The 23,676-nt window shown below is 33.1% G+C and overlaps 2 protein-coding genes and 1 long non-coding RNA gene across 13 annotated transcripts in view; 1 reads left to right on the forward strand and 2 right to left on the reverse strand.

Moving 5' to 3' along the window:
* LOC117217327 (kinase D-interacting substrate of 220 kDa) overlaps positions 1-18,099 on the forward strand; it is a 35,622-nt gene extending 17,523 nt beyond the window's left edge. For 3 of the 9 annotated variants that reach the window (XM_033464860.1, XM_033464858.1, XM_033464864.1), the window contains 21 exons: positions 7,530-7,661; positions 8,261-8,359; positions 8,443-8,541; positions 9,221-9,418; positions 9,545-9,643; positions 9,831-10,127; positions 10,306-10,681; positions 10,804-10,968; positions 11,052-11,259; positions 11,334-11,756; positions 11,837-12,059; positions 12,150-12,329; positions 12,416-12,875; positions 12,956-13,121; positions 13,199-13,673; positions 13,757-13,930; positions 13,998-14,151; positions 14,242-14,360; positions 14,470-14,475; positions 14,591-14,705; positions 16,060-18,099. In XM_033464860.1, the coding sequence (XP_033320751.1) occupies positions 7,530-7,661; positions 8,261-8,359; positions 8,443-8,541; positions 9,221-9,418; positions 9,545-9,643; positions 9,831-10,127; positions 10,306-10,681; positions 10,804-10,968; positions 11,052-11,259; positions 11,334-11,756; positions 11,837-12,059; positions 12,150-12,329; positions 12,416-12,875; positions 12,956-13,121; positions 13,199-13,673; positions 13,757-13,930; positions 13,998-14,151; positions 14,242-14,360; positions 14,470-14,475; positions 14,591-14,705; positions 16,060-16,823 (4,932 nt within the window). In that variant the 3' untranslated portion in view covers positions 16,824-18,099. Of the gene's footprint in view, positions 1-26; positions 238-1,420; positions 3,269-7,529; positions 7,662-8,260; positions 8,360-8,442; positions 8,542-9,220; positions 9,419-9,544; positions 9,644-9,830; positions 10,128-10,305; positions 10,682-10,803; positions 10,969-11,051; positions 11,260-11,333; positions 11,757-11,836; positions 12,060-12,149; positions 12,330-12,415; positions 12,876-12,955; positions 13,122-13,198; positions 13,674-13,756; positions 13,931-13,997; positions 14,152-14,241; positions 14,361-14,436; positions 14,476-14,590; positions 14,706-16,059 lie in introns of those variants that run through there. The other 6 variants (XM_033464855.1, XM_033464861.1, XM_033464863.1 and 3 more) reach the window with 6 other exon arrangements.
* On the reverse strand, positions 14,475-16,762 carry LOC117217329. Of its 2 annotated transcripts, XR_004489522.1 has the most exons (3): positions 16,537-16,762; positions 16,000-16,444; positions 14,475-15,035 (listed from the first exon to the last, which is right to left on the reverse strand). It is a non-coding gene; the product is annotated as an uncharacterized LOC117217329 (long non-coding RNA). The 2 variants fall into 2 exon arrangements; XR_004489521.1 differs by lacking the exons at positions 14,475-15,035; positions 16,537-16,762 and adding an exon at positions 15,052-15,206 and having other exon boundaries at positions 16,000-16,135.
* Positions 18,100-19,560: 1,461 nt separating the features above from the next.
* LOC117217279 (band 4.1-like protein 5) lies at positions 19,561-23,592 on the reverse strand. 2 transcript variants are annotated; one of them, XM_033464781.1, is made up of 8 exons: positions 23,483-23,592; positions 23,096-23,413; positions 22,546-22,693; positions 22,241-22,417; positions 21,453-22,157; positions 20,926-21,359; positions 20,096-20,518; positions 19,561-19,869 (listed from the first exon to the last, which is right to left on the reverse strand). In XM_033464781.1, the coding sequence occupies exons 2-8, from the start codon at positions 23,258-23,260 to the stop codon at positions 19,738-19,740; spliced, it is 2,184 nt and encodes a 727-aa protein (XP_033320672.1). In that variant the 5' UTR covers positions 23,261-23,413; positions 23,483-23,592; the 3' UTR covers positions 19,561-19,737. The 2 variants fall into 2 exon arrangements, with proteins under 2 accessions (XP_033320672.1, XP_033320673.1); XM_033464782.1 differs by lacking the exon at positions 23,483-23,592 and having other exon boundaries at positions 23,066-23,236.
* Positions 23,593-23,676: the final 84 nt, after the last annotated feature.

Raw genomic sequence — 23,676 nt, forward strand, 5'->3', positions numbered from 1 at the left:
TCTTAAACGATCTGCTGGCGTCGCAGATCGCACGCGTTCCGCTAGATCTGGCTAGATCCGCGTGCATTAGATATACTTATACATAAAGAGAGAGATAAACGCGTTTGTCATTGGTTCCGAGAGCCCTTGGTGCTGGACGAGGTGAAGAAAAGGAAGAGGCAGGAAGAAAGGGATGACTACGAAAAATTTGGAAAGGATGCTCAGGCTCGCTAACTTGTCGCGGGTCGGTTTTTTACGGTATTGAATGTGGTTTTAAGTGGATCGAGTGGAGAATAGTTGTCGAATTCTAACTATTCTGAGAATAGTTTATGAATTCTTCCTTCTCCATTTTATTTAGAATTATATAGAATTTAAGTTGCAGTTGATGAAATGGAAGATAATTCGTCCTATTTCTGTTCTAATCTAGTCTATTTTGAATTTTCTAGAATCTGAATTGTAGTTGGTGAAATGCAAGATATGTAATTCCTTTTATTTTGGATACTGTAGAGTTTTACCAAAGTTAATGAGATTGGGTATATTTTATTGCATCGTGAATTCTGTAGGGTTTTATTTTCATTCGTTGATGTCGATGAGATAGAGCATATTTTATTGTATTTTTGTGATGTTATAAAATGTGTCCTTTATGATGTAACGTGGATGAAACGGAAGCTACTTTATTGTGCTTTGGATTCTACAGAATCTAACTTTCATAATTTAAAATTGAGGATATTTCATCGTATATTGAATTCTGCAGGGTTCGTCTTTTATAATATATGGTAGATTATAGATTTTGATAGAATTGTAGAGATTGATAAAATGTAGAGTACTTGATCGTATTAAACTTTCCTTCATTGTCCTTGAAACAGCGACTCATTTTACGACCTTATTTCTCGGCCGATTTTATGATACTTCATTTCAACGAACGTCATTTCAACGAAATAGTTTCATAAAGTAGGATCTTATAAAAATTTACGACTCATCTCGATAATATAAATCGTTAGAATTCTTATTCCCAGAATGCATAGCTCTAATAACTGTCTTGCAGTGACATCAGCAACGTCACATACGAAGCAAAAGTTCTTAGAACGTAGGACATCAATTATTTAGTATTTTTCAAAATCAAAATCTCCCAACGACTTTCCGTCCGAACTGTCTGTTTCTATTGTTCTCTTATTTTTATTTTTACTTCGTATCTTTATTATCGAGCGCGCTGCAATCGTGATAATTTCTATCCACACGACACTCCAATATTTTTAAAAAGATTCACGCTTTCTCTTATCAACGCGATTCGATAAAAGAAGAATTATAGGTCAAAGACATCATACCAATATTTGAACAAATGGCCAAATGTTTAAAAATATCAATATCTCAAACAGCCACAGTGTTTGTTTTCGAAAAGAAAGAAAGGAATCTCGTAAATTTTCCACGTATTTATCCATAGTAAGCTTTATCTTGGAGTATCGTCGAAGCACGTTGAGGAAAGAATGCAATGCGGAAGGCCAAAGACGATCGTGTCAAGATCGCGACACATCATTTTCGAATCAGCATCGAGGAAGAAGGGGACGAAGAGAACAAAGAAGCGGAAGATGCAGCTAGAGAAACCGATAGAAGATTCTCCATTACGATTGAAGCGGATTCTGGTATAGTGGTTGCGTCGCAAGAATCACAAGCGCAAGATCTTGCAATCAACAGAGAAGAACGTTCGTTTGCAAACGACCAAACAGCCAATGAAATTTTATCAGAAGAATTTGTAGAAAGAACTTGGAACGAGCAGGAAAAGAAAGCACAAAGCTTCGAATCTAAGTCGTCAAAAAATTCTGGTGACTCAAAGGGACGATCTTCAAAAGGATCAGTCGGCCAACAACAAATTTTGTTAGAGAAATTTGTCGATAGAACTTTGAACGAACAGGGAAGAGAGGTACGAGGCTTCGAGTTCAAAACTTCGAAAGATTCCGATGGATCAGATAGTGGACCTTCCCAAGAAATTGGTTCGAGAGAATCGATTAGCCAGAAGAAGAGGATCGATAAATTCGCAAACGGTAAAAATTTGTCGGGTGATTCGCAAAATTGCGGGAAGATTGAAAAGACGCAAAGCGATAATTGGGAAAGTGAAACACGATTTTCGGTTGCTTCCAGCGAAATTCCTAACGAAAATTATGAAATCTCCGCTTCCGGAAGCTCGCCACGATCGATCAGTGCGGACCAAAACTTCGGCGTTCTCTGCTCGAAGTTTAAGTATATCATCAACGAAAGTTCCTACGAGAATGTAGATTTGACAAAGAAATTGGAGCGCGGCTCGACCTCGAGTTTTCTTCCTTTCGAAACATCAAATCCTTCAGAACTTAAACGCCATAGATCTCTTTCTTCGTACGAAACCTACAAATCTTCCAATTTAAATACTTCCATGCAACGCAAGAGAAGTCTTCAAGATCCTACAGGCGTAACATTACAAAATTTACGATTACTCGATCAACCAAGAGAAAAAGCACAATCGGTGACAGCTGCAGAAATTCAGGAGACTTCGCAGATTCTTACTCATCCAAATATCGAATCCATTAAAGCAGTTCCTCCGTCGGCAGTCTCTGTCTCTCCTCTTCTAATCAGACGTTATTACAAAGTCATGTCCGCGTTTTCCAATAATTCCTCCAGTCTGGAAAACACCTATCCATCCAAAATGTTAGAAGATCCTCTTCAAACTCGACAAGACTCCATCAAGACTCCGAAAAATGATGTAAATTGTACAAATTCGGAAGAAGGAGGCAATCAGAGGAATACGCAAAGAAGATTGACATTGCCTGCTATAAACATAGATCTAGATTCGGGAGAAAAATCAGGAACTGCCAACTATCAAAATGTTTTATCAGGAACCAGCGTTAATCCTATTAGAAGGTCCAGCATAGCAAATGCTGCGATTTGTTCGAGTTTAGCTCCCAGCTTGGCCAGCGCTTATCCAGGTGTTCCAAACTGTTTATTGCCCACGTCGAATGGAAACGAACTGTCGAACATTTCGTCTATCAGCGAGCAGATACCAGAAAGAAGCGGAGTAACCGGGTTGAAGATGAAGTTACCATTCCTTCGACTTCATATACCTGGGTCGCAACCAATTTCAGGCGAGGAAGAAGGCGAAGAGGAGGATCCGAACCATCATTCGCATCATCATCATCATCACCATCATCATCACCACGTGTTCCCGTATTTTCATGTACCCACATTCACGTTCACCGCGCCAGCCACCGATGGTGAACCTGGCCGGAAGTTCAACTTTGGAATTCGCAGACACTCGCAAACGGTTAGTCGCTGTCTTAGATCGCCGTTTTACTCTGGTTTTCTTTTCGAGTGTTTTTACTAGGAAAGAGGAACCGCTTCCAGTAATAAGAAGCTGTGTGATCGTAGACTTTTTCAAGATTAGATCAGCTGGTTTTACTTTTTGAATGTTTTTATCAAGCAAGAGGAACCGCTTTCATTAATAAGAAGCTGTTTCAGCACTTTCTTGACGTTTTAACATTTACGCTTACTACTGTGTATGACATTAATCCACCTTATTTGAAAATCTAGTTTGTTTAGAAGGAGGAAAGGTTTTTAACGATTTTAAATCAATGCCACAAATGGAAATACGACACGAACGTTTGAAAAGGAGATGCCAGGATGGATTCGTCATTAAGTAATGTTTGAAAGAAGGATTACAATAGTCACAAGCTTTCTCAGGATCGTCTTATTGTTTTAACATTTACACTTATTACTGTGTGTGAGTTTAATCTAATTTTGGCGTCTAATTTTATTTTGAGAAAGTTTTTTAATAATTTTAAAGTAATGATGGGAATAGAAATGTGACACGAATGCTTTAAGAGCAGATACTAGGATGAATAATTCGTTGTTGAACAATGTCTGAAAGAGGGTTTACAGTGATCGTATTTGTTGTGTCTCTGTTATCTGTGTATATCCTTATAGAATTATATGTTCTACGTCTTTTACGGTGAATGAAGATATCAAGGACAGATACTTGGATATTTTTTTATAAATATTTAATGTAAAAGATTTAACGGAATATCGTGCTTGATCGAGTCAATCGTTTTTTGGATTTAGATGTTTCTTATATTTCTTTTTTTGCCAATTATTTTGTTTTTCTTTTCTGACACTTCTTTTTAATTAAATTCAGAAGAAATATTTAATCGTTGGCTACAGATTATCTGAAGCATTCGTTGAAATAAAATAATTGAACAGGAATAAAATATTCCAGTGGCACTGATGCTCATGTTAGATCGTGAAATTTCAAGGAAGGATACTTTAACAATGTCACGGTCAATGGTCATTAATCATCGTTCCTGGTAGTAGTTTTGGTATCTTTGAATGGCTTGTAATCTCGTTAATTCTATTACTCGTCGCTGTATCGCTCATTTCAAACTTTTGGCACAGTAATGAACATAAATTTCTTGTAACGTCTTTGATGAAGTGATAATTAATGACTATCGCGTGATTCCAGTTTGTGTTTTATTTTATCGAAACTTTTCAAACGTTCTCGTTACATTTAACCAGTTCAACAGCATTTATTTGAAAATTTTGCGATTTATGCTTGCCACAAGCTTCACTATGTATGTCATAGTAATTAAGAATTTAAAGAAAGATTACAATTTTGAAATCTTCGCATCTACTTAAGAAATTCTTTGGTTAAAAATTTAATCGAAGTAAAGAACACTACTATTCATATTTGTAGGATTAATTTTAGATTAATTATAAAATTAATAGGTGATTCAATATAAGCACAAGTGGAGAAGTAATTCCACGCTTTTGTACTGTATATATTTACAAGATTTCGTTGAATGTATTATCCTTGCTCGTTTAATTTATTATAGCCAATTCAGATAAAACGCAAGGTCTGAATTACTATAAAGATTTAGGTAGCAACTACGATAGAACTTCATTTATTGCAGTGAAATTTTAGTTAGTACTCGATTAACTGAATTTCTGCTAGTTAAATTTATTTATCCGAACGTACTCCTATTATGTGAACGAAAAATAATATTTGTCCTCCGAAAAATTCACATAAATGGAATTCTACTGTATTGTAGAACTAATATATTAACCAAGATCTCAAACTTCTCAAGTTTTTGGACAGTAAAAGAGTAAATATTTCGGAGGTAACGTTTCTTTATTTTCAATTTTTTTTGTTTTTTAATGATGCGAATAGATATTTGATTGAATAGCACGCAAGTTATAAAACGTAAGTTGTATAATAGGATTTCGTTGAACTCGGTTAAAATTGATCTCGCCGGTACTTATTCATAACGATATCGCATTCGTCCGTGAGTAAACGGAATTAACATTGAGAACATGATGTAAAACACGAGTCACGGTGTTTTATCAGGCTAGATGGATCCAATACTGGTCTACGTTCCAACGATTAAGGTGATTCGCATGGATTGATCAAACTTATGTGTGAATGGAAATGTATATGTACGTATCTTACCAAAGCCGCATTAACAGCTTATTATTTTTACTATCTTAAAAAAGTTAAACAATTTTTTAAGGTCCCGGCTTTTAAGGTGTTGTTATATAAATTTTCTTTTCACCACCATTTCACGACTATTAACATTCGACTGTTGCGAAATAATAATTACTTCGAATCTATTTTCGATCAGAAAGCAATCATCGTTGATAATATTATTAATCGTATCAAGGCTTGAAGTGTTAATTTCATGGCGTATTAATAGCGCGATTAACAGCCTTGCAAACAAGCTCCAGGTTTGATGTATGTATCTACTATGTTTTTCGCACGCAGAAGATGCTAATTTTCTGCAAAAATACAATTTGTGCGCTTCGAGTTTTGAAAATGTTATTGCTAGATAAATATTTAACATAAAATATATAAATAAACCTAAATGAATAGGTATATGTATCAGGATATTTTTAGGATATTTTTGTTGAAATTTTATTTCTATCCCGCAGCAAAGATTTGAGATTTTACATGATTGTCGTCTAATATTAGGTTGTCCGAAAAGTTTCTTTCGTTTATAAGATGATAATAAATGAACAGCAATTTCTGTTTTATATTATTTTATTGAATTAGGTATGATTCATTTCGTTATATTTCTATTATTATATTCTATTATTATATTCAATAAACTAATATGATACAAAAATCATTGTGCGTCTATTATTTCCTTATAAAACGAAAGAAACTTTTCGGACAACCTAATACTATTGTGCAACGACGTTCGTGGTTCCATTTGTATCTTATCCTTTCTACTTGCGTTTCAATTTCTACCGGTTCTGATTCATTCGTTATCGCTGACCCATATTCTATTGTGCTCCTCTGAAATATGTACAAGCTCTACGTATACCTGCCGCGCCCATGCATCGTGAAAATTATTTACAACCGCATGTTTCCTCCAATCGGATAACGGAAACATTTTCCACGATTCCTGCTCTAAATAAAAGTAGCCCTAATTGGCCTAAAAACTTCTCAATTTGTGTGATTTTCTTTCTTGGCATAGAAAGACCGAAAAATTAGGAAGTTTGAATATACATGTTATATAATTTACTATACAAATATACTAAAGCTATTTATGTTAAAAATACTAAATTATAATATCTAAAATACTAAATTGTATTATTTCTACTTGGGGCTTCAAAGAGATGTTCCCGATAAATCTTTACTCTGGTAATTGATTTGGTCGAACCATTACTTCTATGTACTTCTTAAAAAACCACGTTAACTGTGTCGTGTAAACTATTATGTATTTAGCATTTGATCTCGTGTCAAGTGTTAATTGTTCCGTGTATTGCGCAATTTAAGGCAAATTAGTACAAGCACGAAATTCGCAAGACACGGTATATTTTTGTGACAACAGTTTGGATCAGAATATTTAACATTGATTTATTGAAAATTAATTTAAATATTTTAAACTTGAGATTTTTATGAGCATCTATAAATCAGCATTATTGATTGAGGATTAATATTAAATTTAAGGAATAGAGTAGATATAACATTTAAATATCAAGTATTTAATTTTCTATATTTTTAGAAGTAGAAAGGCAGTAAATATATTATGCAGAGTTGTTGGTAACTGGTGGTACAAGCGGAAAGGGGGTGATTCTACGCGAAAAAAGAAGTCGAAAATATAGAATAAAAATTTTTTTTTAATTTTTGTTTTTTTTTTTAATTTTTCCATCGAGACAACGATCTACAGTGAGATCCGTTATAACGAGACGTGATAAAGTGCACGCGTACCGAGCGAAAATTCAAAGTCGATTTTCACGAAAACAAAGCCTCGAACGAAAAATTTTTATTCTATATTTTCGACTTCTTTTATCGCGTAGAATCACCCCCTTTCCGCTTGTACCACCAGTTACCAAACACCCTGTATATTAAATTTAAATATCACACGCAAGTTATCCAAGTATCGATTTCTGCCGACTGTTTCCTCATTTACTACTTATGCAGCAATTAATTCGCTATGCTCTGAGGCTTTCTATTGTCGAATAAAAACGTGACAGTTCAGTCTCAAATAATCGTTTGCTCATTTTTAACGAGTTGATATTTTTTTTCACAGACCTTGCATCGGACTGACTCGATGGTATCACTCTGCTACCGATCTCTCGCCAGCTATATCACAGACGATAATCTCGCTGGTCTTCAAAGCTTCCTCGAAAACAAACGAGTACTGATCGATGACCGAGACGAGGTAACATTAAAATAACCACTTCCATTTGGATTAAGATATTTTTTAATTCCATCAGCTTTTATTTCATGGAGAAATGTACCCCCCCCCCTCTGTCGGAAATATTATATTTAAAATGTTTATAAATTAAAGATATCTCCTTTGAAATTGTCATTCTTTATAAATATACAATTCCATTTTAAAAAATGATTTAAATTTGAAGGAAAAATCGTCGGGAGGAAAATTTGTCGTACTTTATTTTATCCGTGTGTCTAGACAGTTTAACTCTGTCTTGAATTATTTTTCCACGAATTTATGAGAATCGAAGAAAACACAAATGATCTTGAAACCTCAAGGAAAATTCCTTTTGTGTTGTTTTATGCGCGTGTTCGTATAGTTCGACTCTGTTCTGAGTTTGTTTTTCCGTATTTCTGTGAAGATTAAGATCTCGTTAAAAGTAATCTTGGTCGAAACTTTCTTAATACCATGCTTTTCATCCCTTTGAATGATTTAACTCTTCCTTTAATTATGCTAATTTTGAAAGATTTTTAATAATTTTTTAATAGATTTGGCTTTGTCTATAATCAGATACTAAATAGTTGATTTCGTTGTTCTTACAATAGAATGGTAGTACAGCCCTCATCCTTGCAGCAACTAAGGGAAAGATACACTTTGTACGAGAGCTTATCAATCATGGAGCAGATGTTAATGCAGAGGACGCAGTTAGTATTATGTGTTATATGATCTGTTGAATTTTATATATGTCTTTTTCCTGCCTATTGTATAAACAATTTCATTTTTTCAGGATAATTGGACGGCGTTATTGTGTGCGGCCAAGGAAGGGCACACAGATGTGTGCCTTGAATTACTCGAACATGGCGCTGATTTGGAACACAGAGACATGGTAAGGTCTCTAATTCTTTAATATATTTTTATTAGTTATAAAGTGAGAGCAATTTCTCAATATCTAGCGAGCTAAAGATAGCGAACAAAGCTTATTTAAAATTTTTAGAAATTAAAATATTTATTTTACATTTTTAGAAACTAAATGTTTCTTTTAGATCTTTGAAAGATAAAAGAGATTTATTCTAAACGAGTCGTTTAATGTAAAAGTGGTGTAAGTCAATCCTTTGTCTATTTGGTTGAATAGCATATCTCGAAAGCAAAACCTCTATTCTGTTTTGTGCAGAAGTTGTATAAATCTTCATCAGTTTCTCGGTGAATAGCAGAATAAGTGAATTTTTTTGTCCTTATCCGGTAATCAACTTTTTGGCTTACACCACTTTAGCTTTAGCACAAACTTTTGTAAATTGAAAAATTTTTTTCTTTTTAAGATTTTCCCTTTGAAGATATTCCTTTCTAAGTACTTTAAGTACACGGATCCCTTTCTTATTCATCTATTAATTTCCTACACTCTATTTTATTTTCACACTTTACAACATTTTTCTGTCATTAATTATATCTATATATTCTAATTTCATGTTTTAAAGTTTCTCTAAAGTTTCATTTCGTTACGAATGAAATATTTAATAATCATAAAGAAATCGGACAAATAGTAAGAAGAGGGAATAATCTATTTTTAGGGAGGGTGGACTGCACTTATGTGGGCGACGTATAAAGGTAGGTCGCCGACGGTGATGATGCTACTAGGACGAGAAGCTGACGTCAATGCACATGGAAATTTTCACATATCTTCGTTGTTATGGGCCGCAGGCAGGGGTTACCCCGATATTGTTAAGGATCTTATTGCTCATGGTGCTAAAGTCAATGTCGGTGACAAGGTAATCTATATTTACCATCTTTTAAGTTCACGTGCGATGTATTAACTAGAGACAGAAAAATCCATACTGCGACTTACCATACATTGTCGGAGAAGTCTGTGTTAATGCATTTTTTTCAATTTTTAGTATGGTACTACAGCGTTGGTGTGGGCGTCGCGTAAAGGCCACGTAGAAATTGTAGATACTCTTCTAAAAGCTGGTGCTAATGTCGATACTGCTGGCATGGTAAGACTTTAGTTTTATATAAATGATAATTAGACTACAGATTTTTATGCACTTGCAAAGAAAAGATGACAGATCAGTTATATGAACTTGTGGTTGTTTCACATCTCTAAAGTAATCTCTCCGTGTCTTTCTCTCTCTCCCTCTCTCAATGAAATCTTCAGATAATTAATAAAACTTTGTACTGCAGTACTCGTGGACAGCTCTTCTAGTGGCCACTCTTGGGAATCACTTGGAGGTGGTACTACTTCTTTTAGAACATAAACCAAACGTGAACGCGTTAGATAAAGATGGATGCACAGCTCTGGCAATAGCTTGCCGAGAGGGGCATCACGAAATAGCAAATGCTCTTTTGAATGCTGGTGCTTATGTGAACATTCAAGATAGGGCTGGTGATACAAATTTAATTCATGCTGTGAAAGGCGGTCATAGAGGAGTGGTTGAATCTCTTTTAAAAAAGTATGCTGATGTCGACATTGCCGGCAAGGTACAAATATCAATCATATATTACTTTATGTATTTCATTTTTACACAAATAAAATTACTTACCTTTAAGTGTAAAATACTTTTCGTTTATCTTTGTGTCCAAAATGACTCCATTATTTTTGGCGATGTATTTTAATCAGTATCTCAGGACAACCATTCAAATTTTATAAATATTTTAGGATAAGAAAACTGCAACCTACATAGCAGTCGAAAAAGGCAATATTTCAATATTGAAACTGTTATTAAATGCAAACCCAGATTTAGAAATTGCGACAAAAGATGGTGATACTCCATTATTACGGGCAGTTCGATCGCGAAACGCTGAAATCGTACAGATATTGCTAGACAAAAAAGCTAAAGTATCAGCCACCGATAAAAAAGGTGATACTGTGCTACATATAGCTATGCGAGCTAGATCGAAAGCCATCGTTGAGATACTATTGAGAAATCCAAAAAATAGTCAACTACTGTACCGTCCAAATAGACAAGGAGAGACTCCTTATAATATCGACATCAATCATCCAAAGACCATTCTTGGACAAATATTTGGTGCACGTAAGTCATTAATCAATAAGATTAAATAAAGCCAATAGTACATAATATAGTTCCTCTTTTCTTTCTTTCTTTCTTTTTTTTTTTTTTTCTATCAACTGAATATAACTGAATGTTCATTTTAGGGCGTCTTAATACCAATGAAGATAATGAAAATATGCTTGGTTACGACTTGTACAGTAGTGCGTTAGCGGATATCCTCAGTGAACCATCTCTTTCAACGCCTATAACTGTTGGCCTTTACGCGAAGTGGGGTTCAGGAAAATCATTTTTGTTAAATAAATTAAGAGGTAATATTTGCAATGATTTACAAATGCAACAACTAAATTAAAAATTGCATAAAATACTCATATACTGGTAATAATTTTTTCAGAGGAAATGAAAAATTTTGCTCGCCAATGGATGGACCCAGTATTCCAATTTTCTGTCTTATTATTCGTAGTAGTAACTCATGTATCTTTGTTAGTGGGTATCACAATAGGTCTTGCCCTCCAATCATGGATTGTTGGGCTTGCGTGTGGTATAAGTCTTATTTTTTTTACGTACACTTTTTTGATACTTGTCTGGTATGCTAACAAAAGGTAAGATTGCAAGATTGAAAGTATATACTTTATGTATTTTCATAGTATTTAATTATGAAATATTTAAATCGTAGATATGATTGGTATTGGCCATACAATTTCACGGTAGCTCTGACTACAAAATTAAATTCATTAAAACTGCTTTTACAAGTAATTTTTTGTCATCCTCCTGGTGGTCGAGTTCACGATGATATCACTGTTCAACCCATAAAGTTCTATTTTACTGACCAAACCCGAGTCGGCACAACTGCTGCCGGAGAGAACGCAGTAGTACAAATGGTAGGATCGCTTTATGATTCCATTGAGAATGAGTTTGGTTCCTTATCCACGCGACTCTACAGAGCATTCAGACCAAAACCAGATAAATCAACGACAACATGGAAATGGAGACATCTTTGTTGTTTACCATATATAGTTATATTTGAATTCTGCTTTTGCAGTTTACTCGTTGGTATTTCCGTACTTACGGTCTATCTCATCGATATTTCTAGCAGCGAGTTAGTATACAATTTCTCAGAAAAACTATAAAATCAAAATTGTTATAATTAATTATTTCTTTCAATTTTTAATATTACAGGCCAACAATAGAAAGAGTTACATCACACATTATTATGATAACCGTTGCCTTAATACTAGCTGTTAGCGTAATAGCAAACTTATATACATGGAGTCGAACGTTGCAAGCACTTGTTTTCTCTCAAAGACGGCACCTACAGCGCAGCATTTCTAAGTTAGAGACTTTAAAAAGCGAAGGTTTTATACAGACGCTAAGAAGCGAAGTCAGTTTAATGACCGAGATGGTATATTACATATTAATTGAATAATTGAATAATGTATTTTCATTAAACTGTTCTTTATACTTAACAAAATTTTTGTAAAAAATAAAACAGGTTAAATGCCTAGATAGTTTTATGGCACAACAAAGCAGATTAGTAATAATTGTGGATGGTCTGGATAGTTGTGAACAAGATAAAGTGTTGTTAGTTTTAGATGCTATACAAGCATTATTCAGTGATAACGGTTATCCATTTGTTGTTATATTAGCGATCGATCCACATATTATTGCCAAGGTATCTCAAAATGTTTCATTATCTTTTCATGAAACGTGATATGTATAGTTTTTTACATGATATAAAATTTTGTTTCTTACATTCAGGCAGTGGAAGTCAATAGTAGAAGATTATTCACAGAGTCTAATATCGGAGGACACGATTACTTACGTAATATGGTGCATCTTCCATTTTATTTGCAAAACAGTGGTTTGCGAAAGGTAAAAGTAGCTCAACAAACTGCCCAACATAGTAGAAAAACTACGTGGACCGAAGCCGAGGAAAGTGTAAATTACACCGCGACTAGTACAATGCATCACTCTGTTTCTAACAGAAGACTTAGCACGGAGTCTGCTATAATGAACAGCAATGAAAAGTTGAAACCGCAAAGCAGAAAAGGCAGTAGAAAATTACGATTAAGCGAGTCAATCGCAAGTAGCATCGGTAGCAATTTAAATCGATTGGGCGGTGCACAAGATCTCAATAAAATGCTTCTCACTGACGATTACTTTAGTGATGTGAATCCTCGTAGTATGAGAAGATTAATGAATGTTGTTTATGTCACTGGTAATAAAAACAACTAATCTCTGAGGGACTCATTTCTATGTGTCCTGCTTGTTTCTAATATATTATATGCCTCTTTTTAGGAAGATTATTAAAAGCATTCCAAATTGATTTCAACTGGTATCATTTAGCTAGTTGGATCAATATTACTGAACAATGGCCATTTAGGACGTCTTGGTTGATTCTTCATTACGATATGTATGAAGATAGTTTAGATGATTCCATGTCGTTGAAAAGTCTTTATGATAAGTATGTCTTTTCCGAATAAATGCTTTGTAACATTTTAATAGCCGGTTTGTATTTAATGCTTCTTTTCAAATCATTAGGATACGACCCCAAATCCCAGTACTTAAAGAAGTTCAACCTCTGTTAGAAATGGATAGAGATGAACGGAAACTAGATATTTTCCTGACGTTTCATCGTTCGAGTTTACTTGTTAGCGATATGAAAATATTCTTACCATTCACAATAAATCTAGATCCTTATATTAAGAAAAAAATAAAAGAGGAGCAACAGAGTATGGAAGAAGAATCAGGACTACTTGGTCCATATAAACAGTATAGTCCTTGGACTTTACCTAGTAATACACATGAATCATGGAGTGTAAATAAAAGTGGTTTATCAAATCGAACAATGAAACTTGTTAAAACACCAAGTCTACAAGGACATGTACCGGTACCATCAACATCATGGGTACAACCGTGTATGCAGCCAACATTCGATTGGCAGACTACTCCATCGTGGCAAGTACTTCCCATGGAACCAGCGGTTAAACCACTCTCTGCAACTACAACATTACCGGTATATATACATATAACATGATATTATAATGATACTATGACTATTATTATTACAATATTGTTATATAATTTTCTTTTTCTTAGTCCGAGATTTTGGAGATAAGACTATCATCTTTAACAGTAAATGGAATTTGCGACCTTATTGATAGGATCGACAGTATAAGTCCTAATCAAGCACCACAGTACAAACAAGTTATTAAAGAGAATAACATTAATGGTAGAGTTTTATTGCATTGTGATTTACAGGAGTTGAAAAAGGTAAGCTTTACTTCCATGATTTTAGCTGACAGGTATTATGCAGTCAATAATAATTCTTTATTTGTAGGTTCTTAAAATGGCTTTTGGAGATTGGGAATTGTTTCGTATGGTGATTGTGTCGCTTAGAGAATTGGAAGTTTCATCGTTTAGCACACAAGAAGAAGGTTCACGAAGTGTTCGATTCACCGTAGGATCGGAACAAATTCAACGAAAAGGAGGAGGTACGTATACCGATTATTTATATAAATAGTAATATATTATAAAAGTATAAAATATCAAATGTATATAAAAATTGTCTCTTATTATTTAAGATCATGCTTTACAAAATACTTCGATACGTGTGCCAACACATGTAGAAAAAGACAAGGGAACATCAAGAACCGATGGTCCTAGACGAGATCAAACTAAACAATCTATTATGGAAAAACAAGTAAGCTTCTTTACTCTATATGAATAAAATCATAGAAGTATGTTTATTCTAACAATTAATTAATCAATTAATTAAGTATTGTTCTCATTACAATCGTGCTCGGTTTTAGTTCCAGGTGAGCGAAATCGTATTTAACATTTCATATTAATTCCTTTATAAAACACATGAATAACTATTATAAGTTTAATACTAAAACATCAAATAGGGAAACAAGTAATTAAATTTTTCAGGTAACTTTAGAAGAACAGATGATATGTGGTGCATTACAAACTTTAAATGAAGAAGCGTGTGAAGATGTATTAGATGTACCATCTTCTGCAGTGGTACCATCAGACTCACTTGCAGGTGAGCCCTCTCCCCTACCACTTTCACTGCCTCTGGTTATAGTTCAAGAACCACCACAACCAGACCAAAAGTGTGACACCGTACTAGAATATAGTACAAATTTTTAATGAATTTAAATCAGATATAGCTGTGTAACTCGATCATGTATCATGTGTGTACAGCATCAATATGACCTCACTGCATTCGAAGATGGTTATACAAAACTTATCATCCGCAATGTTTCAGTTCCGCCGGAAAATTTGGTCAATATAACTGTTGTTTAAATGTTTCTTACCACCCATATTCATGCGTAGATGAAATCGTAGCAGTATTATGAACAGATAGGTGTACCTACATACAACGGACAGTCAATAAAAATCTAATTTATTTATATACATATATATTTTAAGTATAATATATATGATAGAAATTAAAAGAATTATTATCACCTTCATCCTACTATTGACTCTACATGTGTCAAATTTTTGAAAATGTGCCAACGCGTTACAAGAGACTGGGTTACTATAATTAAATGATATAAACGAATGTCTGTGTTAAAAAAAGAAAAATGTCATTCATTGTAATATATTATTATTATTATTATTACGGTAGTGATTTGGATGTATGTGTTATTATAGATATAGTAAAAATATCATTTTCGTATAGTAGTTTAAGTACATTAATGGTATAGCTTGCGAAAAAGAAAACTGTGTCATTTTGTATTCCTAAAATTCTGGAAAATACTCTAGGTATTCCTGTCGCAAATAATATAATGCTAATGCTTAATAGTCATACATTCAGAAATACTGTATTTTTCCATAATGAACACATTTGTGAAACAGGCTGTGATAATTAGTTGTTACTGTCATTGAATGTTATACAAATATACTTCTTTTTGGGATGTTTATGCTGATAGATCTTGTATATTTAGAAAGATAAGCTTCTATAAGAAAACATTTTATATACCAAAGTAAAGACTATCATTATATTTTCTTCTTTATTCGTGTGTTCTTTGGTACTGTATGTACAATTATCCTAACTGAATTGTTGGATAATTATATTATAAATGCGAATGGCAATAAAACTCTGTTGGAAACTTGAAGTGATATTATCTTTCTTAGACTAGATCTATAAGCTTATCGAGTGCTTTAATTTTATATCGTTATTCAAAATCACAACAATATTACAAACAATTAAATCATCTCATCAAAAAAAAAAATTAATTTAATAACTAATCGTGTTTCATTTAGGAATCCTCTTCTATAATGCTTAATGTTTTATCATTCACCGCTTAACAGATGAGCTTTCAACTTACATTTAATGCATCTCGTGCGACCAAAAAGGAAAAACTGGATAATATGAAGATTTGTTTTAGGATCCATTTCGATGGCCCCTCAAGATACAGATTATGTGATTCTTCAATCTAATCCACTTCTACACTGGGTACCAGTCAACGATGAACCAGAGACGTCAGACGACAGCTCGTTCGAGTCGACAGTACATCTTCAACGTACGAACTCTCAACGTAGTATTACATCTCAACTTAGCACCAGATCGGCTTGTTCGTTCGGACGTAAAGAGCTAAGAAAGAGTGGAGGCAATTCTATCAGTAGTAGACCAGCGTCGCTTTTTGTGTCTCCTCCGCCTTCTCCCAGACCCGCCTTCAGATCCAAATCAACAGATGAATACTATGTAGCTAATAATATACCCATGAAATCGGCTATCTCTACACCTATGAAGAAACGATGTTCAACTTCGACCTTAAATGATGAGTTAATTTTATCGGTCCCTGTTCCAAACTCCAGCTTGGAAAAGTTAAGCAAACTGAAAGACCGTCTTATGGGGACGTTACCTGTCTCGCCTGCTCCAGGAGAGAGCGAGGATGAGTCCACGCCGTTAGTTTCCGAATTATCTACTCCAACTCACTCGCAATCTGATAGCGTGTTTAAACACGACTGCAGCGAGGAGAACAGTAGCTCGATTTCCTCGAATAAAAGTTTACCACGTGATGGAGAACGATCCATCGATGTTGTTGATTATTCCGACACTGTTAGTTTAATGGTACGAGAAGCTTCGCAAGTGCGGTTCTTATCGCGTCAAGACGCCGAGGAATGGGACAATCCCGAAACACCTGTTTGATGTCATCTGCTACACAGTTGTTAGCCAGTTTCCTTAATATGCAATAACGCATGACAAAAAAACTTTAAATGAAATGGTACTTAAATCGGGGCTTGTGATATATATTTTCAAAGAGAAAGATAGTCAGAACAGCAAATTGAAAATTCACACATTTGTACATAGTAAATAGAAGATATCGAACTTTTTAGATAAAGCGTTCGAAGCTGTTCATGCATCAGAGCGATAATATTAGACAAAGAGAGAATGCCTTTTATGCAATATATGTACAGTATGTTTGAGTTCATTGTTGCAGAAGATACATCTGATAATCGCACTCTAACATTCCTTGATACTAATTTTAATGCATTTAACGAGACGCCAGCGTATCAACTGTTTCTTTTCAAAGAAGTGAAACAGAAAACATTTCTTTTATCATATTGTAAACATATGCTGAATGATTAATTCAAGTCAATTCATGAAAGCAGTAATGAAACTCGACAAATTATATGTACAAAAAATAAATTATATTTAATAAATCCTAATTCTCATACCGGATGGTATTGATTTTAAATATTAGTATTAAATATCAAATATATTATAACAAATAAATAAATGTTACTAATTTATACGACAATGGATGTCATAAAATTAACAAGATATTTCATGATAGCAAATATCTGTGTTTTCACATTGCTTTCATTATCGCGCATTTAAACATAAAATTATAGAGTAGATCTTTGAAACTAGGTAACAAAAAATTGATGATCATCATTCTCTAATTTCTAAAAGACTATTGGTACTGTATCATATGTATATGTATATGTATATCGGGGACAATATTTAACATCGTAAGTTTTATTATTTCAGTACTTAAATTTTTACTGAAAATATTTTTGTGAAGTTCTACTAGACGTTACGTAGGTTGTCACAATCTTAATGAATTTTTATTGTAAACTTCATCTTGCAAAGTTACGAAGAGGGTACTATTATTTTAACATTCTGTTTAATAATGTTTCAATGCCTAATTTATAAAATACATAGAAAATGAATAAATACATCTTTAAGGAATTTACAACACAACTTTTTAATAATACTTTTTTATTACAAAGCAAAAAATTATACATATGTATATAACAGTGTATGTATATGTATATATATATAATACTTTAGGACGGAATACATTAGGGTTATTGGTTAATAATAGCATTGTAAACACAAGTAATATATATATTAGATTTTCAAATAATAGTATTATATGTACTTTGCTTATTACTATTAAATATAGTATATTTAAATACATAGAACATCGAACAGCGCCTTATTCTACTTTCATAAATGCTCATATATGGAATATAATAAGTACTTTAACAGCCTTTTGCGTAATTCAAAACGTGTCCTATTTTTCATAACTTATGTTCTGATAAACATAATGTTTCATAGCTGCCTTTTAAATGCATTATGCATAACAACTTTCGTAATACAATAAACTATCAGATCTCAATGTATGAAATAATATTTACCATTAATCTAGTCATAGATTGTTCTTTTCACTCTAGAAAAATTTGTACGCTACTTGCTCTTTCAAAAATCATAAATTTGTTTAGTTTATTGCATTACATATTTAAAAGAAGCAATTTTTTATAAAATACTGATATGTTAGTTACAAATATTACAATTACAAAAACAATAAAAACTATGAGAGGAAGAGAAAACATTTTGGCGGTACAACATAATATGGTAAAAAGTAAGGTATCGTAGATATCGATACATAGATATAAATTATAAATCTTTTCTATGAAAAATGAACTGTATTATCGTTTTCTCGTAATTTTTTGTAAAAGTAAATCGATAAAAAGAGATCACCTCTTATGAAATAATTATATCTATAACAATGTACATATGCTCGTGAATAAAGGTATTTTCAACAATAAAACGTTTTATAGTAAATAAAAAATAAATTGATAGGAATGAGCATAAATTTTAATAAAGATATCTTCCTTTATTATTGTTATCAAAGGCACTATGGCAAATGGAAAATATCTAACCAGTATTGAAATACTTCTAGTAGACTATCACCTGGGCACTCAGATTTCATTTATAAATTCTAAGTAATAAAATATTTTCAATTATATATAAATATACAATTAGACGAGAAATAAGTCAATTCAATAAATTTAATTTTTAGTAGGAGCTCCATATATTACCTCTTTTTAATGTACGTGTGTGTTCTTATTGTATAATAAGATATAAGGACACTTAACTCTTTGTAAAAATTGACTATGTTATACAACAATAAATATAGAACACACATAAATAATTTGCATGACAGAACTGAATTGATAATGTATTAAAGTAAAACAATTATTGATAAAAAGCAGATATAAAAATATGGAAAAAATATTAACTTTTTTATGACATAGGTACTGTACTTAAATCTGTACTGTAAATCTGATTTCTATGCATGATTTCTCTTGCATTAAAGAGTACTAATGCAGTTGTCAAATGGTATATTACTCGAAGCACAAACTTAAAACATCAATCTCGTATAAAAAATACGTCAAGTAAAAAAAAAATTTTTAATTAGGAATTATATTTATACAATTCATATTTCTTGAAATTGTAAAAATTAATACAATTTTTCAAATTAAGTGCTTATATGAATTAAAATTATATAAAATTAAATACTTACATAAATGCAAATTATTTGTAATTTGCAAAAAATATAAATGCTGACTGGTCCCACTGATATAATATGTCAAATTATTCTTTCATTTTATTGTATTACTTCTTTTCCTACTTAGGCAACATTGTACTCCTATAGGCACTTTAAGCAAGTCAGTACATATTATAAGGAAGACCAAATTTGATAAATATTTTTCTTTTTGTTTTTAGAATTGTAATCTGTTTTTATATATTTCGTTGATTACTTAATACTTCAAAGTTGCGTTGTGATTACAGTCTTCCTCGTAATTACTGTATGTTTAATTGGAGTTTGATCTGCCGTCGTTGTTTGTGATGGATCGGCTACTAGCCAAGGACTGATATCGGAAACAGCCGAATTATCATCCTAGAACAGAAGAAAAATATGCAGAATATTAAATATTCAGATGCATTGTAATTTCGATATAAAATTTTTACGATTTATTGATATTTTACAGATGTTTAAAAAAAGGTAAAAAAAAACAAGCACATATTTGCATACAATTTGCACAAGCTAAAGCATTTTTAGACGAATACAAGGACTACGTGTGTTACAATAGTTAACTGACAAACATTTAAAAAATGAGCCACACCTTGTGAGTAAGAGTCGTAGTAGTTGTTTGTATTTCTTCAGTTTTCACGACTCTCGCTCCGTTTTTCTCTGTTTCCACTTCAGTTTTCTTTTCAACCGTGGGCTGTATTTCTTTAAAAGGATTAAGCAAACCCAAAAACGGATTCGAATCTATAAACGGGTTTGTATTCGCTTTCTTTTCCTCTTCCGTTTTTGAATCGTCCTCGGTATTTTCAGAGACAGTAGTAACTTCGTTGTTATTATCGCTAGTGAAGGGATTGAACGGATTTTGAGATTGATTTGAAACTTTAGGATTCAATTGTGTTGTTTTTTGTTCAATTTGTCCCCAACTGTCTAGAGAAAAATGCGTTACTGTAACGTTGTCATCTGCTGACGGATTTGTCATCATAGCACCACTTACTGACAGTGTCAATTTATCTCCACCCTAAATAAGAGATAACGCAAAAAAGCAAACGAATCACATCTAAAGCTTAGAAGCACAAAACGATAAAACAAATATTGGAAAAAGATGAAACAAGATATAAAAAAGAAAAATTCAAGACATGTTTGAGTCCATAAAATGAAAGAATATTTGCGTATATACAAATTTTTCAAGTCTATTATAAACTTTTTTTTGTAATGTCTGCGTTTAATTGCTACAATTGTACTAATTCAAATACCAAATACTATTTTTCTGAATGCATTTATTTAAAAAATGTAAGGTAATTCAATTAATCAATAGCATTCTAAAAAAAACAGAACAACTTTCTACTGTATAAATTACCCGTATTTATGTCAATATGTTGCATAATGAATAATATCAACAATATTAAAGAATTTTAGTTTTCTTACCACCGATACAATTGTTGCTGCGTCAGAATGCTGATTGTTCTTAGTAATAACTGGAGATGCATCCATAGACGTGATGGAAACCAAATTTGAATTTTTTCCTTGCTCTAGAGACTTTGCTTTCAGTATATTGCACTTTAATGATTCTGGCGGAATAGGCGTACGTGGGGGCAGTGAAGAGGTACCACCAACTTGATTATTTGGCACTAACGATGTTTGATTAGTCATATTTTCGATGATTAAACTCGTTTTCACAGGCTCTGTTTCTTTTTCAGTGTTAGCAACTGCTGTTTGATTTCTAGGCTCTAAAGGCTGCTGATCCTTGGCCAGTGATTTCAGTAAAGAATCTACCAAAGGTGAAGACGTAGCATGTACGCTGGAGTCTGACGATTTTGTACTACATTGACTCGGCTGACGTTGCAAAGACTCTTCTTCGTCTATAAAGAAAAATACTTATCAAGATTAGAAAACTCATTATACAGCAACTTTATATCTTTTCTGGCAAAAAGAAGATACTTTTTTATACTTACTGTTAACTACTGGAGCTGGTGGTTGCGGTTGTTCCACTTGCTGACGTTGACGTTCTCTTAAAACATGGCTTTGACGACGCGCGTATCTTTGACTTGGTCGTCTTTCAAATTGTACTGTTCTGCGTGCTCTATTCAGCTGAGTGGTTTGAAATTCGGTTTTACCGCTGTAACGAAAACGTGAACCCATACGAAAGAAATTTTGGCGTCCACTAGCACCTTTAACGGGTGCACGTAATCGAAAGAAAGCATGATGCTCTACAGCGCACTTCCATAAATGTTTGCAAGCCTTTTCATTGACAAGTCTGAATACAAACGTATGTTCTTGTTCTCCTCTCCCTTCATCATCCTCTTCCACCACAACTAATGTTAGTTTCTTCTTTTTAAAGTCTAGCCGACCAATCTTGGGCCAAAAGAACAAGCCTATTTTTTGTGTGCCTTCGAAGACCAAGATTCCCGTTGGCGTTAATCCCAAAGAGTATTCACATGCATCTTTACCGAGAACGGTATGCATATCTACACCATACATATCTAACCATTTAGCTTTACTGAGATAAGCTGATTCAGCTTGTGCTGGACTAAGACCAGAACACTTGGCGTATTCTTCAAGTATTTCAAGCTCCATTTGCTCTGTTTGGCCTGGTACAAATCTAAATTCTGATACTGTTGCTGCACTATGTATGGCAGGATCGTAATCACCAAGTTCAGCTAAAAGTACAAATAAATTTATATCAAATATAATTACAATTCACATTATTTCTTAACTTATTCATTCTTTTTTAGATACTTACATTGAAGAGATAAAGCAGCCAATTGCACAGCAACTTGGTGAGGACAATGAAGTTTTCCTTCCAAAACATCTTGCTTTAATTGCAAGAAAAACTGGTATCTTGTTAATTCTTCGCGCAATGTATTAGGTTCTGATGAATAAAACTTTACCTTGAGCCGTAAAGTATATGGTGGTCCAACTACATAAAATATCATTTGTTAATAATAAAACAACGAATAATTAATTTTGGAAACAGAAGGAAAAGTGATGCATTAATTTCAATGAACAAAAGGAAATTTGTTTAATGCATAGAAAAAACAAACATACTTTTTACTTGTTTCTTTATTGGCTTAGTGGGATCGAGCCAATGCTGAACATTATTGCTATCGGTATATTGCAATCCAAAATAATCTTTCTCTATTAAATCTAAACTATAAAACACTTGTTCATATAAGTCGCTAGCTAATGCTTTTTTCTGTAACACAAAAATAATTCACAAAAATATAAAAATCTGTGTACCAAGAATATAAAAGAGGATAATAATATGTAGGACAGACATGGGTGGTATTTATAGAAAGAAACAATTTAATTTGATAGAATCAAGGAAAATATTAAGTGCAACACAGATATATAAAAATTAAGGAGATAGAAAATAGAACTAAAAAATATAAATGAAGATTATAGGAGAAGACATAATCAGTCAAATTTCTTACAAAGAAACAGGTTTAATATTCAGTATGTTATCAATCAATTCCATCGCTCCTTCCTATTTACATTAACCAAACATTGGCATAAAAATTGAATAGCAAGTATTATTTATTAGATAAGAAATATTTTCAATAATTACCATTGATTTTTAATAGATTATTCTACTCACTGACAATTCTATTGGTAGATCCGTGCCATCAAGCAAAACGACCCTACATTGAACAACATTCTTATTGCTGAGCAATCGTTGATTTTTTATTTGGGACGACGTAGTCTGTCCGCTGACACTACGAGCCCTACGTCGTGACAAAAATCTTAACATTTTATTTGACATACGTCGAAGCAAATTTGCTGTCGTTCAACAAACGATATATTGACCCAAAACGCTACATTCCTTCTTCTACGCGGATATTATACTTTTCCGCGATACGTCGCGTCGGTTAATACGCCCACTTGTACACGTAAAACACGCGTAATCACGTCGAAGCTACGAGGAAAAGAATAATTATTAAACGTACATGTTAGAAATCGGATTAGAAAAGAGATTTTATGTTACTTTTATGTTTGTTGACTAGACATAATAAATCTCGAAATCCAAACCTATCCGGAGAAGATACACATCTCTTGGTACTGGTCCCACTGATACTGAACGCTACGAATATTTTTTATGTTGATAAGCAGATGGCGCTAGTATCGGCGAACATTTAGTTTTAGTTAGAATTGTTTAACGTTGTTTAAGGTGTCATTTGA

The sequence above is a fragment of the Bombus bifarius genome, unplaced genomic scaffold (genome assembly GCF_011952205.1).
Source record: "Bombus bifarius isolate JDL3187 unplaced genomic scaffold, Bbif_JDL3187 scf7180000007975, whole genome shotgun sequence".
Lineage (NCBI taxonomy): Eukaryota > Metazoa > Arthropoda > Insecta > Hymenoptera > Apidae > Bombus > Bombus bifarius.

Excerpts from the sequence above, each read along its gene's own strand:
- LOC117217279 (XM_033464781.1), bottom strand. The coding sequence starts at position 23,260 with ATGTCAAATAAAATGTTAAGATTTTTGTCACGACGTAGGGCTCGTAGT. Across the intron at positions 22,418-22,545 it reads AATAAAGAAACAAGTAAAAA|TTGGACCACCATATACTTTA; the intron begins GTATGTTTGTTT and ends TATTTTATGTAG. Across the intron at positions 21,360-21,452 it reads ACCAGCTCCAGTAGTTAACA|ACGAAGAAGAGTCTTTGCAA; the intron begins GTAAGTATAAAA and ends TTTTCTTTATAG.